Source organism: Harpia harpyja, chromosome 12 (assembly GCF_026419915.1).
Source record: "Harpia harpyja isolate bHarHar1 chromosome 12, bHarHar1 primary haplotype, whole genome shotgun sequence".
Classification (NCBI taxonomy): Eukaryota; Metazoa; Chordata; class Aves; order Accipitriformes; family Accipitridae; genus Harpia; species Harpia harpyja.
This window is the reverse complement of record NC_068951.1, coordinates 2,479,433-2,497,567: the sequence shown is the minus strand read 5'-3', so window position 1 is coordinate 2,497,567 and position 18,135 is coordinate 2,479,433. Positions and strand designations below refer to the sequence as shown.

Genomic DNA, 18,135 nt, shown 5'->3' with positions numbered 1-18,135 from the left:
TTACAAACTCTTTTTTCCATGGCCTACAGCCCCTAACGGGCCCCCAGACCTCAGGTAGGGGCTCTCAGTACCCCACTGGCACAGCACAATAAATGCCAAATACTACGGTTGCCAAAACAAGCCCTTCAAGCACCCTGCAGAGAAGCACTTCCCAGCCACTGCAGCAGGGACATGCACGCATGCTTTACTGCCCGCGATCATGGAGGAAGGAAGGCTTCAGAGGACTTGCCCTCCCCATGCAGACAAATGGAAAAGCTGCCTCAATAAATCCACGCAGAGACCTCTCCTGTAAAGCGCTCTGATACTGAATATCAATTTATACTCCTCTCCAAAAGTTAAGGGAAAGCATCATGGCAGGGAAAGCACATCTAAACTATTTTGATTTGTGCCCCATTAAACAAAAAATCTCCTCTGAAGTAAGCGGCGTCTCCGAGCATCCCTCCGATGTATGTGCCTGGCAGAGGGAGCCATCGACAGCACCGTGTCCAGCAGTGACTGCAGCCTGCTGCGGTGGCAGGGCGCGGGCTGCCTTTAATAAAGTTCCTGCCAGATGGAAATGGCTCAGCAGGACCATGAATCACGGCTTCCCATAACATTTAGTAGCAAAGTGCTTTTTTTAAATATGACCAGTTTAACAGGTTAGACAAAATGACTTCAAGAAATGTTATTGTAGGTTCCCCCTGATTGCGGAAAGCCAGGCAGCTTCTGAATCAATTTGATGGTTTATGGTTTCTAAGCTGTTAAAATGTGGGATTTTCTCCCTCACCCTCGGCGCACGGTCTCAGCATGGCCAAGCATTTACTTGTCCATATTCTTGCCTCTCCCTCAAACATGCACTCAAAGACCTGGGCAAAGCCCAACATCAAGGCCTCTGACCCAACCGATCTGCGGAGACGGCTCTCACGCTTACTCTCAGGCTCTGCACGCAGAGAGTCGGGCAAAGCAGACGGCTTCGACCCAGGCTCCAGCCCATCACCCCCAGCCAGTGACACAGCAGAGGCACGAGCGGCTGGTGAGCGTGAGCGTGCTGCTTGTGGCCGTTGTTTTCAGCCAGGCAGTTAAATCTCACCGCAGCATGTGCTGGACAGGTCCTTAGGAAATGAACTCTGGAGAGGTACAGCAGTTACGCTGCGTCCAATGACGTAATTAAATGTCGATTTTAACATAATGGTTATGACCGCTCCATCTAATTTCCACACCTGCAACAATAATCCTCCTACCTGAATCTCACCATCTTTTCCTCTGCCTTTAACAAAGCTCTTGGCAGACAAAAATTCAGCAAAGGCAGCAAGAATGCCAACCGCAGCCAGGCTGTCCAGGCAACACATCTCCCACCCCAGCTGGAGGGAGCCGCTCCAGAGGGCAGAAGGAAGGTCACTCAGAGTCACTCACGTCCCTGGAGAGACAGGCATTTTTGGATTGTCGCTTGTTTCTGTAAATGAGACTGCTTGTAATTGCTTCACTAAATATTCAGTAGGATTTATGTTATAAAGGTGCAATATGAAATAGCAGTGAAGGTCACACATGCTCATGACATGGGCTTGAAATATCCTTGTACGGCTGCACCATGTGATGTGCCACTCTAGTCCTTTCCAACTTTTGCTCCTAAGGCCTCATACTGGCATCAGAGCAAACAGGCAAAGTGTGGCAGGTAGGTAATTCCAAAAAATTCCTATTTTGGGGGAAACATATACAGCCCTCCTGGGAGGATATTCAAGATGCCAATTGTCACGAAGGAGCTGACAGAAAGCAGTACTTGCTCTTCTAGACTCATGATTGTGAATTAAGAACAATTTAAATGCAGCAGCACTTGCATATAGAAGCAGTTACTGGAAATCACCATCGCCTAAAAAGACAAAGTTACAACCGCACTGAATGCATTTGTCCAAGACTTCGTGAGAGATGGAATCACAACAGCAGCGTTTTTCTTAGTTGTTGCTCAAGAAAATAGCCGGCATTTTGATTAATTACAACAATGAACAAACCAACCGCCTCCCTCCCCGAAAAGAATTACTAGACTTTAAAGCTGCAATCTAACTTTCTAAGGCAAAGCTTGGAAGGAGACAGGTCACAGGATGGAAGTTTTCAGCCACTCAAAACCCAAGGCTGCATCAGGGCTGTCCCCAGGTCACCAGCAAAGTCCTCACCAGGTGGTACAGTCGGGGCTGGGAGGGACCTGCGGCTTCAATTCTGGTACCACACCCCGGCACGTTTATTTTCAGAGAGAAACTGCTATGCTAAAGTGGAGTTATGGGTTCAATGCTTGAGTGTTCACTCATTATTTGGAAATTTAAGAAGAGTTTTGTACACTCTTTAGCCTAATAAAGTGCGAAGCAAGTCAGAAGCCAGCAGCACAGACTGACTGGTAATATTACCTGTGGGAAGTTCAGGGCTGTCTACAGTATTGGAGTTTGTGCAGAAAACCACCACTGCCTCCCACTTCCCAAAGTGCTGCTGTACATGTGGAGCTGTGTGCCCCCCACCCTCTTGGACCTTGTACAGTGTATACAGGCAAATGCAAAATGGGCGTATAATTTCACATAAAATTAAAGACGCATGCCAGCACACGGGCAACCATTTCATAGGATCAGCTGAAGAGGATGTTCCCACTATTATGACATATTTCAGGTGATGAACAGATGCTTCCCTTTTGCTATGAGATAAATACCTGATAGGAGAAATGTGAAAATGTAATATCCAATCTCGTTCTAACTGGAGCCATTTCGCCGTTCCTTTCATTCATATTCCACCAAATTTTTGCGTACATTACACTGTGCACCTGACACATTACACGCCCAGAATCTGCATGACAAAGCTAATTTTTATTCCACTCATACATGTTTTACTCTAATTGTTAATAAATAAAGAAAATAAAATTGAATCTCTGTATTTTTAACTACAGCCTGAGGCTTGCAGTCTGAATGGCTCCTACATTTCTAGGCAATCACCGTTCTCCTTGCACACCTACTCAGTGTGGAAACGTGCTCTTGGGCAGGATAAGGGCTATCCTTTCTTTCCTTGCCCTTTGCTCCGCACTGTTTGCTGGTTTGTAATAGCACAACTCTGAGTGACATTTTAATAAAACATGGGGCTAATAAACATTTCAGCAATAGTGCTGGAGAATTGATAATGAACAGATTTATGTCAAATTATTCAATATCTGCCAGCCTTCTCTGCTCTCACACTCCCCAATTGCAAGTCCAACCCCAGTGTCTCAAGACGCCTGGAATGAGACCACCGTCGCCCTGCTTCCCCACCCCTCCGCAACAGGCACACGTTTGAGAGCATCTCCCTTTTCCCTGCTATTCAGCAGCTCCAGGGAGGGATGACAGCCATTCAGGGGTTAAAGAGAGGCAGTGAACCCCCAGCTAATGAGTAAGAATTCAGCAGGCAGTGTAAGATAAATGGAGCTTTCTCTGCTTCTGCTGGAGTCAGCATGAACTGCGGCCCTGCGGCTTGTTTGTGGCAAATGGAGTGCGCGAAATATCAAAGGGCAGTGATCCAGAAGAAGACCGACTTTGACAAATTTTAAATTGGCCAGAAAGAAAACCAGCAAAAAAAAAAAAAAATTATGCAATTCACTGTGTCCTGCAATCTTGGCTTTCCTGCTATGGTACGGAATTAGTGGCAAAACAACAGCAATGATCGCCCGATGTTGGGAGCAATTACGAGCCATCTAAGTGAGATGCTTATCAGTGACTGAAGCTTTTAGAGCTCTCTGTATGTACAGTTGTAAGTGACTTGCTCTTGTGTTGCAGTCATTTTAATTAAAGTGTATGGAGTTTGCTGGGAGTAATTACCCCGTAGAGGAAGAGGGGAAAAAAGCCCTGAACAGGCTCCTGCCTCCTCACATAGCGCAGCGTTGGATTTTTGAGGCTGTTGGCAGAAAACCGTATCCCCTCTTTCTCCCTGTCTTTTTTTCCGGTGATGCTGGTGCAGGTCCCACCGGTGTGATTCAAGGGTGCTAGGCAGGCGTCCCGCACCCACCCCAGGGTGACGGACCCTCTGGAGGGGCCACCCAACAGTGACTAAGCTGGTGTTGCTCTGCTCCCCCCCTTCTTCCACCACTTCAGGATTTGAACACTCCAGCAGCCCTCTTTGTCTGCAGCCAGCGAGTCCGCTCCTGGGAAAGGATTCATCCGGCACTTGCCACACAGAAGACACCGTTTCTTTGCAGAGGCAGTAGGTTGGTTTGTTCATCGGCAGAGCCGGTGCTTTTTACGGCGGGGCGAAGGTAAATACTCTCAGAAACAGTGCTCCTGCCGTAGTGCCATTTATCTGCATGGACCTGAGCTGACTGCTCAGCATATTGCCTTCTCTAACCACACATCTGATTTCTCCTGCCCTTGGAGACTTGCGCACCAGAGCGGCAGCTCTCCTGCATCGGACGTGGAGGTCCAACACCCGCAGGAGCCGCAGCTGTGAGCCCTGACAGCGTAAGGAACTCGGCTGCAGCCTTTAAACTGTGAAGGGTGAAACACCTTAGGAGAGCGTTTCGTGGGACCCTCTGCTGGGTCTCCACGATTTGCTGTAGTCACACTATCCGTTTGCTCCTAAAGGGACATTGTCAAGTCTAACATAGGTCAAAAGCAAGGTTTTCTGAAAAGAATCTCCTTGCCGCGACTACAAACATTAAAACTGGGTTTTAATTCCAACAGACACAGGCAGACAGAACAGCACATCCATCCATCTGGGTATCTGTGTCCACTCTTCACGCAGTAACACATAATGTACATGAGCAAGACCTGAACTCAGATAAAACTGCTGCCTTGTGCTGGTCTGCAAAACTCAAACACCTGCTAACCGGCTTCTTGCCCAGAAAGCAATTGGCACAGTGAGAGAAAACAAAGAGAGTGTCAAAATACTATCATTAAAAAAAGAGAGAAAATGTCTTTGATGCTGTCAAAGACATCAGTAAGAACCTGGTTTTCAGCAGTCTGATGCTTAACACTCCCCGCACCCTTTACAATTATTATTCGCTTCCCAAGGCATATCAGAATGGTTGTTTTGTATATAAATTGTTGCACTGCCATAAATTAAAAAAAGCCAAATAATAAAATGTAACTGCAGCAATAGCCACAATTTATCAGTCATTTGCAGAACACTTTTCCTCCTGAAGGATCCCAAAAGGCTTTATAAATTCAAACCATACCCATGTAGCATGCTTCTTCCACTACTGAAATGTAGTCAATTTTGGAGGTAAAAAGAGGCTCTGTGAGATTATACCCTTACAGTAAGAGCTAGTAAAGAACTCTTTAAAGAGTCTATTCCCCTGAGAGAGTACATATCTGATATTAAGTGCATTTTGCTGAACACTCTGTGTTTTGGGTTGTTGGGTGTACACCAAGCGCTGGGATCATTTGCAGCGAAAGGCACCATAATAATCCAACACACAGTGACGTGCTAGCCACTGAGCACTGCACATCACCCCGTATTTTACTGAGGAGGTGAACAATATTTTTTATTTTCTTGAAACTGAAGAGCAGACAGGTATCATTACTCAAAACTACCTCAGACACACAGTTACAGACCAGCAGCCCAAAATGTCTTTGACCAAATTCTTAGTTATGCCAAACGACACCAGCTTAAGTTTTGGCCCATGAGCTTTTAGTGAGCTAAGCAATAGCTGAGATGGAAACTAGACTCAACCATCTGTAGTAAGTGTCTGTTGTTAAGACCCATTCAATAAAAAAAAAAAAAAATCAGTTTGAAAAGACACTAGATTACACACACCCTAGGTACGCTAAATGCACATGAATATCATCTCTCTCGCACGTACATACATGCAGCTTGTCTCATCTGGTTTTCTTCCCAAGTTAGATGACAGTAAATAAAAATTATCATGAATTTGATAAAATGCCTCAGTGCCCCTTTTTAAGGTCTATAAACACATTCATTAGCCACCAGCTGAACGGATCACTGCTCCGCCAGCCCCCGCACAGACGTACCTAGCCGCTCTGCCAGGCGGATGTAGACCGGGTCCACTCGCCTCATCGTCTTCACCAGATCCTTCCTGCGGAATTTGATTTCTACCGTCCCCTCTGGTTCCAGGATTCCTCCTCTGATCAGTGACGGGAAAAGAGAAAAGAAAGGCACTTTCAGGTCATCAGACAAGGGGAAACACAAAATGGAATGGTTCAATGTTATCTAGAAAGTATGTAAAAAAAGAGAAGAGAAGAGAAGGGGGGGAGGGAGACAAAACAAAGAGAAAGAGAGAACAAGAAAGAAAGAATCTTAGCTATTATTTATCCAATGCCGCAAATGCACACCAGGCTTCACAGAAACACGTCTATCCAACAGTATATAGTACAGCCTGGTACAAGCAACGCTCTTCAGCAGTCTCTTTTAAGCTGTGACCTGAAAGCTCTTTCAAAAGGTAGGTAAGCTTTATGAAACAAACCAATTAAAGAGCCATTTCCACTAGAGATCCTGCCCACTTCCCAGGTCAAAGACAGAGGAGCACGTGATTTGAAACTTGGGCTTGGTAAATAAAATCACTTCAGTCTTTAACTGTGAGGGGGGAGTAAAGTCTAGGAGGAAGGTCAGCGCTGAGGGTTATGGAACAGCAACAGCGATGAGAATTATTACAAATGCGTAACGGTACTTAGGGACAGGATGACATATTTTGCAAAATAATCTCTTTGTTGGCTACTGGAGCTCAAGACCTCTAGAGTCCAACTACAGCTCTGCAAACCACACATGGTCCTTCCTGATGACTTGCAAGGTGGGGAGCTGGCTTGAGATTTCCACGAGGCGAGCTCACACTGCCGGCATCCTAGAAAGGTATGGGGCAGAAGCAGCGCGAGGGAGTTGTTCCTGCATGCACCCCGAAAAACACTTGGTGGGGGAAGGAGTTTGTAGAAATCCTGCTCATACTGTGCCTGACTGTGAAGCAAACAGGCTACACATTTCCAAGTAGAAAAAGAACAGCAAAAACTTCTGTATTCCAGGAGGCGAAGATTAGACAATGTTTGCTCAAAGACGCAGGAATTACCGAGGCCAACAGACCACAGGTCTCTCTGTCTCGCTTTTTTAGAACAGAGAGAGAGGCAAATGTGCCATCAGGAGCAAAATTCAGCTGGGAAGGGCAAGGGACATGTACATCTGGAAAGGGCATCTTCTCAACTCCTCCACACATACGCTTTTTTTAATTCCCTTGGAGCAGCTGCCCAGGCATTTTGCCCTGCTGAGATGGTAGGAGTTGAGAGGACACCCTGATAGCACAATATTCATGCTGTCCTTCCACACACCCTCCTTCTACCTGCTGCAGATAGCCCAGGTAGGGCTGGCTTTTTCCTTCAAATGATTCAGTATCTCTATATTTTAGAGAGTCTTTAAAATATTTTTTAAAAATTGCTTCAAGAGTTTGCCTGTAGTTTTATATCCTGAACCACCAGTAACTAGAACTTCACTTACGCAAGTTGTATTTAATTAAAAAGGTGCAACTACCCAAGTGCCCATATGACAGATAGCACAACACTCAGGGATTTTAAAGTACACACTCATTTACACTTATTTAATTTGCAAAATTGTATACACAGGCGCTTGTTTCAAAGCACAAAGCAGTATGTGGCAACACCAGAACGGTAAGAAAATCCTAAGCACCAATACCTCGCTGTGCTTTGTGAATGTTAGTAATGAACCTTCCCAGAGGCTGGCTCTGAATGGCTGCAGAAATTACCCCCATCTAAGTCTGAGTCAGGAGACTATCCGAGTTGTCCTAGCTGTGATCGCTACACAGCAAACTCCTCCAAGACACAAGTTATAACTAGAAAGTGGTCAGTCCCTTTCAGTAACAAACTGCCACACTCTTAACTGACAGGTTCTCACTCAGCCAGGTAATTATACCTCAAAGCAGGTGGTTACAGAGGGAGGAGAAAGGTGCCGTACCTGCTTTCTCGGTCTGCGTACATCTCCATATGACGAGGATTAATGGTAGGGTCAATCACAGCCCAGGATCCTCCTCTCAGCTCCGCTTGCGGTGGGATGTAAATAAGCACAGGTTGACGATACTCTCTCAGACCGTCCACAATGTAGGCACCAAACTTGAGCACTTGGTCATACATGTCTGCAGAAAAAGGACACAGCGCTTGAAGTCGCTGCATGTCAGTGCTTCAGCCCTGCCACGCTTGGTCAAGCTGGAAAAAAACCACAGCTATTCAGCTCTTCTAACCACCTCCCGCTACCATAATGCAAGCTCTGGCTGGCGTTATCTGGACCTGGACAAGACAGACTGAGAAAGGAGATGTTCCCACATCGGTCCTGCTCCCAGACACTGGACCCCCAGTCTGGAGACCTGGTCCAGTTAATTCCCACATAACCACATCTATTCACGAAACATGGACTGCAGGGTCCTCAGTTCACACCTACACCACATGTCCTGGAGATATCCTGGAGATAATCCATCCCTTACTTCCCAGCCAAGGCAATGAGTATTACAGCAGTTCGGGAAGTCAGGCCAGGTATTTCTGTACTTAGTATGAGTGCAGCTGCCCAATTTCAGACTTACTACCATGGACCTGTATCATGATTCATGTAATGTGCATGGCACACCTAACAGCAGCAGGCCTTTTACATATCTTTATAAAAATTAGTGTGTGTGGAGGATGTGAAACAGCATTCTTCTCTTCTTGCATTAAAATTTAAGGCATTTTGCTCAAAATTAATAAGAACAACTCCACTGTGTAAAGACAGTGCATTGAACATATCAGCCCCAAAGGTGATTTAAATAAAAGAGAAAAAAGGAAGGCTAAAGAATTTATATGAGATGATATAGTTTATATTGGATATAGTTTGTAACAGAAAAAGGCAACCTCGAATATATATATTTTGTTACATATAATTATATATAGAAGTATCAAATCAAAGATACAAGAAATGAAAAATGCTTATTAGGATCATCTAATCCATCTCTTTGTTCACAGAGGACTGTATCCTACGTTTCTTTTCCAGTGCTTTTTAAAGCTTTCGTTTAGAAATCCCAAACAATAAATCTACTACTTCTTTAGGAACACTTCCACAGCCAAATAGATGAAATTTTCCTCAGTATTCAGCCAAACTTCCCTCCTTGCCCATCCCCATTAATTTCATACTACTACTCCTTGCATCACCCTACATAATCTCTTCACTCCTTCGGGCTTGCTATAAATAGCAGTAGGCTTTTCAGTTTTTTTTTCCTTACACACACTATAGGTATTCATTTCTCATGTCTCCCAGGACAGTATTTTCAATCCCCTTCAACATTTTTGTTCTTTGCTTAGCGCCTCCCAGTTCGCCTAATTTTTTCTGGCCATTAAAATACCAGTGTACAGAGCAGAAAAACTAAGTGGGTTGCACATACGTACCACGCATACATGCTGGCCTTCAGTAACAGTCTTAAAAGACTGAGATGCTTTTATTCATCTAAAATCCTTACAATCATTTCAGAAAGCCATCATTTCCAGGGAAGAAAGAGACTCCAGCCAATCCGTTTAATGTTCAGCATTAACATGAACATACTTAAGCACTTAACTCATTGGGAAATACACACACACACACGCTCTTACATATACATATACAAACACTAACATATATAGAGCAAGCGAGAGAGGTGTATATAAACTAAGTGTGTGTGTGTGTGTGTATATATATATATATTTTTAACTACCATAGACACTGATGAGATCTCTCTGGTTCATTTGCAAGGTCATTGTCCAAGTACCCAAGAAAAGGAGTTTCATGTTATTTAAGAAATGTCAAATGCTGATGAAGAGAAGGACAATTTATTTCTTCTAATTGCAAATAAACATAAATTCTGGCAGAGACAGTGGGGACTGAGAACCAAACAAAACTCCAACCTTTTCCTTTGTCCTGAGCAAAGAAAAAGACCTCAAAAGGGGTGACAAATTTATTACTAATTACACAATTATTTTATTATGTAGTGCAAGTAATAAACCACTTGAAGTACTTTCAGCTAATTCTAGTGTTAAGAAAATAATTGCTTGATTCAAATTATTTTAACTGAATTAATTCTTTACTAGACATTTTTTACTGGTGCTACATAATAAAATAATTGCGTAATTAGCAATACATTTTTCACTCCTGCCAAGGGTATATATTTTACTCAGGTTAAGTGTAGAAAAAAGAAGTGCTACTTGTTTGAACAAGGCAGAGGGAGAAGGAGCAGAGAAATTGAGAGAAACTTGACGCTTTCTGTGCATGGCTCCAAATCTCTTTCAGGTTTACCAGGTGGCATGAGCAAGGTCAGGGAAGTATTTCTGTGCCTACAGTATTTTCAGGATCAGACTGTCAAAGCTAGCCCAAAGCATGAACTTTACCGCTATGCGGTTCTGTACACAGTTACTCCTTTTGGGATCCTGCAATACAGCACTTCATTTTCCTGGAACGTCCCAGCAGCCTTAGTTTAATATTTTGTATATGGATTTACACCAACTGCTGGCTTCTTTTGCATGCTCAAAACTGCCACTGAGGTCAATGGACCTGCTGCTGCACTCTTGGGCTATAGATACACCTTAATACTTTCAGATCTGGCTGTAAACTCCTCTGCTGTAGAGGATTTCCCCTTTTCTTATGGTAACTGCTTCTACTAACAGAGACCAAATTTTGCTCAAATAAGGAAGAGACAATCAACCTGACTGCCACCACCGAAGGGTCCCCATGGTGGCCATGCACAGCTCCGGAGACGAGCCAAGGGGAACCACAGCATCCACAGGCTATGGAAGGGCTCCTGCTCTTCTGCACAGTTTTCCCCTCCCACCATCTCAACTGTTCAATTTGCCTACACTTACCACTTCAGCAAAATGGGGACTCTTAAAGAATGTGTATTTTTAAGAGGTAAAATATAAGTAGAGTTGATGAAGATCATAAAAATACTGCAAAGAGAACGCAAGACACCTGCCTGCAGTCCCCATACCCAATCACCAGAACACAAAACCTCCCTGATTTACGTTAATATTGTATTTGAGTGTGAAACTATGAAACATTTGCCACACTGTGACAACTGTCTCTTATTTCCAGTTTTGCTGCATTCTCCACTCTTACAATGGAAAACAGTGCACCAAATTTAACTGCTGCAGGTGGTAAATGATGCCAGGTCTCAATGGTGCCCACTGCTCTGTGCTTGAGCCGTAGTGCCGTGGTACGGTGCAGACTTTATAAACTGTTAATACTGTAACTAACACACTTACTATGTTTAAAACAAAACCTAGTTGCTTCCATGCAGCAAAGAACACCACACACATTTTAAGAGTAGGTGTTTGCACAACTGTTCTTTGAAAAGAAGTTGCTTATGTTGAGAATGGAAAAATTAAAATTAAATATTGTATTTGTGGGCCAAATTTAATTCCTGTATTAATTTAAACCTCAGCATAATGAGCCACTTGTAAGACAGAAATGCTGCAGAAGTCCTCTAGGAAAAGCAGTGTTGTTCATTATTCAGTAGGGCAGACAGTGTTCGCAGCACACTTTCCCATTCTCTGCCTGCCTGCTCAGCTGCAGTGTGCATCAGCGTCTACTACACATAGACATGAAATCTGCTGGAAGCTGTTATCATTACACTGTATGTGTAAATATTGGCAGTCAGATGCATCAAGCATGCTCGAAAGGCTGCAGACCGCTTTTTGCATTTCCATAGTGTCGGGCAGCGTGCCCTGAACCTCCAAAGCTGGAACGGATCTCATCAGCTTGGCTGGATTATCAGATAGGACCTGAAGGTAAACACCAAGCATATATTGGCTGCAGACACATAATGTCCCTCATAAACCCATTACACACAAGCAATACCGTCGTTCAACATCCAGGTAATCAGAGATTTAAAACAGCCTTTTCATTCTGCTGGAATTTTTTTTATTGTTATTTATAACCTGTCCCAGGAAAAAATAATAAGTAAAACATGAAAAGCCAACTGCGAGTGACCCTGTAGCACAAGCAGCGCTGCAGTTTAATGTCGCGGGGATTTGCATGCTATCAAACTATTCATGCCGAGTCCAAGACCCTGGTGCTAATTTCCAGTAAATTTCACGCTTGATGTCTCCCCGTTGTGGGTCACTGCCGGTTCGCCTAAATAAACCACTTCCAAATGGCTCCTCCATCTAAATATTCAAGCCAGTTTTTATAATTTAATTTTGCATTATGCTGAATAGCCTTCTGGCCAGATAGAGCTCATTGGGGAAACCACCAATACCATTGCGATATGCCTTTATTTATGTTATTTATTTATTTATTTTATGGCTTGAATTACACCTCCTAGGCCGATGAGGAAAGGGGGGGGTGGGGTGTCTCTCTTTTTTTTTTTCCCCCTTCCACTAATGTCAATTTTCAGCATAGCAAGAGCTGTCTCTAATCTTTTCCTACTCATTACACACAATTTTGGAGTCATTTTACCCACAGTGCAGTCGGCTCCTGGCAGTGTGTTTGTGTGCACTGAGGGGTGGCATAATTGTTTATTTTCCCTCCCTGCATAATCCCCAGCCAGCACTGAAACCAAAACTGTGAACAACTCCCCAAGGAACACAGAGTGTGTCAGGAGAGACCAACGCTTGCTATGCAGGCCCCAACAGCAAACAAGATGCAGGAAAATACATGGACCAAGGTGCAAACTGCAATGGCTCTGTTCTTCTCTCCTCTGTGGTAGCTCTCTCCTCCTCCTGCTACCAGCTGGGGTGGAGTAAGTGGGGATACGCAATACAAATATTAGCATCCTTGTAGTGCCTTCTCCTCCTTGGGCTTCTGGTCCTAACTCCAAAGCCAAACTCATTTTCTGAGGAACCCAGCAAAGGGCACTGGCAAAGCCGGCAGATCTTGCAACGTACCAAGGCAAAATAATATTTAACGAATGCTTGGTAAAGTTACATCAGCGACTTCCCCGTTAAGTTGTGCGGTAGGGAAAGCAAGTCACAAAGGGAGTGCAGTAGCAGCACATGGAGTAGAAACCATCCCGAAAGATAACAGGTATTTTCCAGAGGAAAGAATTTTGCCATCTTCCATCTTTGCATCTGCAAGCTCAATGGCATTGCTTTCTGCCCTGCTAATGAGACAGCAGAGCAAGACAGCCTTTATCACCCTGTGAGTCTTTCCAGAGCAGGAACTTTCACCACGTTAGTGCATCTGTAACTTTTCTTCTGTGTTTGTTAACTGACACATGCAGGTAAGAGGCCCTAATCTTTTACTTATTTAAATTTCATAGTGTCAATCTCACATCCTTGGCACTTCACAAAATTTAAAGTAGCAATATGTGGTGCAAAAACGTAACTGCTGGTGTATTAACTGCGCAGTTTTATAACTGTTCACTTCCCCTGAACATAACTACCACCGAAAGAGTCAGCTGGGAGACAGTCCTTGATAGGACAACATTACATTGGGAAAAAATCATCAATGAGACAATGTTGACAGAATATGCCTATACATTTTTGATAGGCAATATTGTTGGCTTATCCAGCCCCACTTTTAAGCTGAGGCAGAAGGATATAAAGCTTTCCGAGCAGAAGGGGTTTCCTGAGATTACTGTTTAACTAGGTCAGGTTGGCAGGTGTAAATTTCGTTAGCAACCAGACAACTGTTAACATCCAATTACCTGTTCTTACTGCGGATGAGACTCAGTTTGACTCGATGATCTTCAAGGTCTTTTTCAACCTAAATGATTCTATGATTCTACGATCTGGCCAGTTCCTATAACTGTGTATGAGGGCACATCTAAAAACACAGTTGCATTGCATATTTTGAAAAGAACTTGATAGCAAATTTGCACCTTGCATATTCTATGTTATTCCCACTACGTGCCTACCAAAGACAAGACACACGCAGGGAGGAGAGGAATGAAACCCTTCGTCACCACAGCTACTGCAGCATAGAGTGTCCCTTTCCTCTAGCTGGTTGTGCAACGATCGTGACTGACTTTCAGGAGAGCCGGGAAGAGCACTGCCGTGATTTCAGAGGGCTGACATGTCCAAACACTCTGGTAGGCCTAGGAAAGTATCCCCTTATTAGCACTTCTAAGGGAGGTCACATACTTGCCATGAAAGAGGGGGGCTGGATGCAGGCTGCATCAAAGACGGGTGAAGCAGATCCACCCTGCAAGTTTATGGGTACAAGTTGTCACCACAGTTAAGCCAATCTAATAGCTAGCTGCTGCCCAAAGACAGAACCTAATTCTGTCCCTTGCCACACACTCCCACTGCTGGCCTGTCCCCAGAGAACTGCTTCAGGATGCTAAACCAGTAGAGCTAGTGCCACTGGGTACAGCACAGCGGCGAACAGCAGTGGTGCCCTGAGCAGTAAAAGACAAGCCATTCTACAGGACAACACCAAAAGGGGATCCAAATTAATGGTTACCTTTCATTCCACCAGAGAAGCCTCTCCAGTTAGCAAAGACCATCAGAGGCAGCCCTTCTCTGTTAAAATCATTGATAGCCTGCGCAGTCTTAAAGGCAGAGTCAGGGAGCCACACCTGACCAGCCTGCTGGATTATCTGTTGGGAATAAAAAAAGATTATTCAGCCTTGAAACACATTAACATAACAGTTGGCATAAAGACATAGAAACAGATGCAACAAGAGCTGTGACGTGGAATTAACAATGAGGAACGCAGCGCTTAGGATATGCATGCCCACAGAAAAATTGGCACAATCCTTTTGTCACCAACATCAACAGGAGTGTTCCCACTGATTTAGCTAAGAAGAAGTATAGAGACGGTACGGAAAGCCTGACACTATGACTCCTGCAAGAAGGTGAAGGAGAAGAGAGAGAAAAGGATATGCAAAGGAGAAAACTCCAAAGAGATGATGTAGGGCCAGAGCTGTGAAATCAGGCAGGAGAAAAGCAAAATGTCAGAGCAAAAAGACCATGAAATGCTATGGTCACAGCAAGAGAACAGGGAAATGATTTTTGCTTGCCAGGTGTCCTGGGCCCTAGTCCCTGCACCTCACCTAAGTCGTAAGAGAAGCAGGACTACTGGGGAACGTGTCTCCTGTACGAATGGCCAACACAAGTATCCATTCACTCCTCCCAGCAACTGCTGTGCATTAGCACCTCACCAAGGAATGGCTATACTTTTTGTTCCGTATTTGGGGAAAAAAAATCCCATCAAAACAAGTGCTCTTTCCACAGAGACATTTGTAGAGGACAGACAAGCGACCAAGCACACGTTCAACCTACCTTAGCCTCAGAGTCCAGGTTTGCAGGATCAGCAGGGATGCTGAGCTCCACCGTTCTCGTTTCTACGGCAACTACTCCTACAGGTATTCCTCCCAGCCTGGTAACATGCGAGACAAATCAAAATTCGTATTTCTACTGTTATACAACTAGACATTTTTTCCAATTTGCTTCAAAATACTCAAGAGAGACAAATAATGCAAGCAAATGGCGGAAGAAGCATTTTGGCCTTTTTGGAGAGTTTAGGCATGTGGATGGAGAATTGCAGAGTAGAAGTCACAGTTCTCAAAGCAAAATCTAGTTCTAAAAAGTAGCACATACCTCACTAAAAATTAAATAGAATAAACCAAAGCCCAAATTTTGAACAATATAGCTACATCTCCACCACCCTTCACCTGCCACCACAAGGTTTTGATACTGATGGTCCTGACCACAAAAAATAGACGTGAAGACCCAAGGCTTCCAAAGCCCTGCTTTCACAAGCACTGTCAGCTGATTAAGTACATCCACAGGCTGCGTCTCTAAGCAATGCTGATGTCTCAGCCACCCTAAACCTTCACTGCTTACAAAAACTCCCTCTCCCAAGAGTTAGGGTGAATGATGGGTAAAAGGTTTGGGTTTGCCTGTCTATCTCCTCCCCAGACCCTCTGCTGCAGGACGACTGCAAGCGTGGGAAGGGTGCAGGGACAGAGGGATGGGCAGGGAGTGTAGACACCAGGGAGGATGCTCAGCTCCACTTTCCACAGCATCTAACCGCTCCTCTACACAAAAGGCATCTTGCTTGTGATGACAACTGCTTACTCCCAGGATGGGAGTCCCAGCAGAGCCTACACTCTCTCCTTAACCACCTCAAGCTGGATGACATGCACTGCAGGCAGAAAAAGCGACAAGGCCTATGTGCACTAGGGGGTTGAAAATATTCCCATTCACTATGATTAAGAGTCTGCCTAGAAACCCGTAATTGCAGAAGCCGTCTTAAATCGGTAACTTATAACTTCTATATTAGGGCCCATGTGACCTAATAAAGAACATCTTTATCCAAGTATTACAGTTATTTATTGAACTTGAAAACAGCTCAAAACAACTTCTGTTTTCCATTATACTTCATATAAATTTTATCAGGCTAGCACATGAAGATGCTACATCTTGTTTTATAGTGTGTCCCTGGACAAGTTGCCATAGAATAATAAAAGACAATTTACAGCCAACAGCACACATATTCCAAACATACATACAAAAGATGAGTTTTGGCAGCACTTACAGTAACAATCCCAGAAGAATACATTCCTATTTGTTTTTTCAAAATGCCACTGCTTTTGAAAGAAGTCAGTTTCATTTGTATTATATATACCTGTATGTGAGAGTCCAAAGCAACTTGGAATTTGTCAGAAGAAAGGAACTGCAAGTGAAGCTGAGCATGGGCCTGGACAGAGACCTTCTAGCTTTGCCAAATGATTGATTTCCCCCTCCTCCTCACCCCCCGGTATACTGCTTAACCTAAAAGCCTTTAAATAATTATAGGATGTTGTGAGATAAAACTTTAGAGTGTCACGGATGGCAGATAAAAATACCAAAGTGTATCAAAAGGTCACAGGACATCCCAAGGTTACCTGCTACAATTAGGAGTGGAGTCAGCAGGTATTTTTGGCTCCTCTCAACAACGTATAAAGATCAGACAATATTCTGAGTGGAAAGGATCTTCAGGGGTAATAACACTCAGACCCCTGGGACCAGCAGCGGTCAGAGACATGAAACTCCGAGAAGGCAGAGCTGAGCTGCACCTGCACACGAACGCCGCTTTGGCTCAGCAGCAGTTCGTCTCCAGCAGGGCTTGTACAGCCCACACTCTACCGCGTTGCTCCGTCTGGAGCACAGACTCCTCCTCCTGCCCTGATATCGTATCTGAGGAAATGGGTACGTTTCTCCGTATCACATTCTGCACTAGGAGAGTCCAAAGGCTGTTCTAAACCCATCAAAGACCCTCGAAAGTCTTAAGAAAAGAGCAACAGAGGGACGTTTTGCTGAGCACACCCTCGTATCTGGAAGCCTCCTTCAGTTATTACGCAGCATTTCATGAACATATTAACAGAATTTCTGATGGTTGTTTCAGAGATTTCCAGAATGGACACAATCCTCTGAGATGTTGCACATGAGCTCTAGTGAATATCATAAGCTTTGCTATTCTATAGCACGACCTCTGGCTCTCTGACCCTCATTAGGGAGACTCTGTAGAGCTGCGGCTTTAAACAGGCTAAAAGAGAAATGGGAGCTCCCAGTGCCAAATATTCTGGGGCCACGTGTGCTATCAACACAATGGAGATAAGAAACAGCATTGATTCATGGCTATACTGGCTGGGAGCCTAGGTGGCTATCACAGTTGTGCTGTGTGTTTCAGGAACAGTGGTGTCTCTCCCTGCCTCCCACCGAATGCTCTGGTAATCAAACACAGCATCACCAGGGATATCCTGGTACTACGGTCAGTCCTGGAGTCACCAATCTGGTGAGGCTAGAGGCTGATGGAGTCAGACCCCAGGGGTGGCCACAGGATTTCCAGAAGATTGTAAGCATTATCAGGTAATTTGGCTCTGGATTGTTGGCACTGTGATACTGACAGTACGGTAGGTGAAAGGTCTGTAAATAAAAGATTTTTCTTTGGTGCAGACTTCTGCTAGGAACTAAGGCACTCTGAACACCCGTCATGCACGGGCACAACTGTATCTCATTAAGTGTAACACCTGAAGCCTCCAGGATCCCATTCAGGCACTTCAGGTTTTTTTCTCCCCTCTCACTTGCTAAGGAAAAAAAAAAAAAAAAAAAGGCTGACAATTAACCAAAAACACTGACATCAATTAGGAGCTGTGAGTCTGCTGGAGGCAAGAGTATGAAGCTCTGTCTTGAGAGGAGAGCTGGCAGTAGTCTGAGGAATGAGGAGTGACAAAGGATAAGCACGCTGCATTTGGACAGCTCAAGCACTTGTAGTGGAAACTCA

At 44.3% G+C, this 18,135-nt stretch overlaps 1 protein-coding gene across 9 annotated transcripts in view; it reads right to left on the bottom strand.

The window, feature by feature from the left end:
• Window positions 1-18,135, bottom strand: part of ACACA (acetyl-CoA carboxylase alpha) — a 141,093-nt gene that overhangs the window by 12,539 nt on the left and 110,419 nt on the right. For 8 of the 9 annotated variants that reach the window (XM_052804410.1, XM_052804416.1, XM_052804409.1 and 5 more), the window contains 4 exons: window positions 15,150-15,246; window positions 14,329-14,464; window positions 7,891-8,068; window positions 5,949-6,061 (listed from right to left, as the gene is read on the bottom strand). In XM_052804410.1, coding sequence (XP_052660370.1) covers window positions 5,949-6,061; window positions 7,891-8,068; window positions 14,329-14,464; window positions 15,150-15,246 — 524 coding nt within the window. Of the gene's footprint in view, window positions 1-5,948; window positions 6,148-7,890; window positions 8,069-14,328; window positions 14,465-15,149; window positions 15,247-18,135 lie in introns of those variants that run through there. The other variant, XM_052804417.1, reaches the window with a different exon arrangement.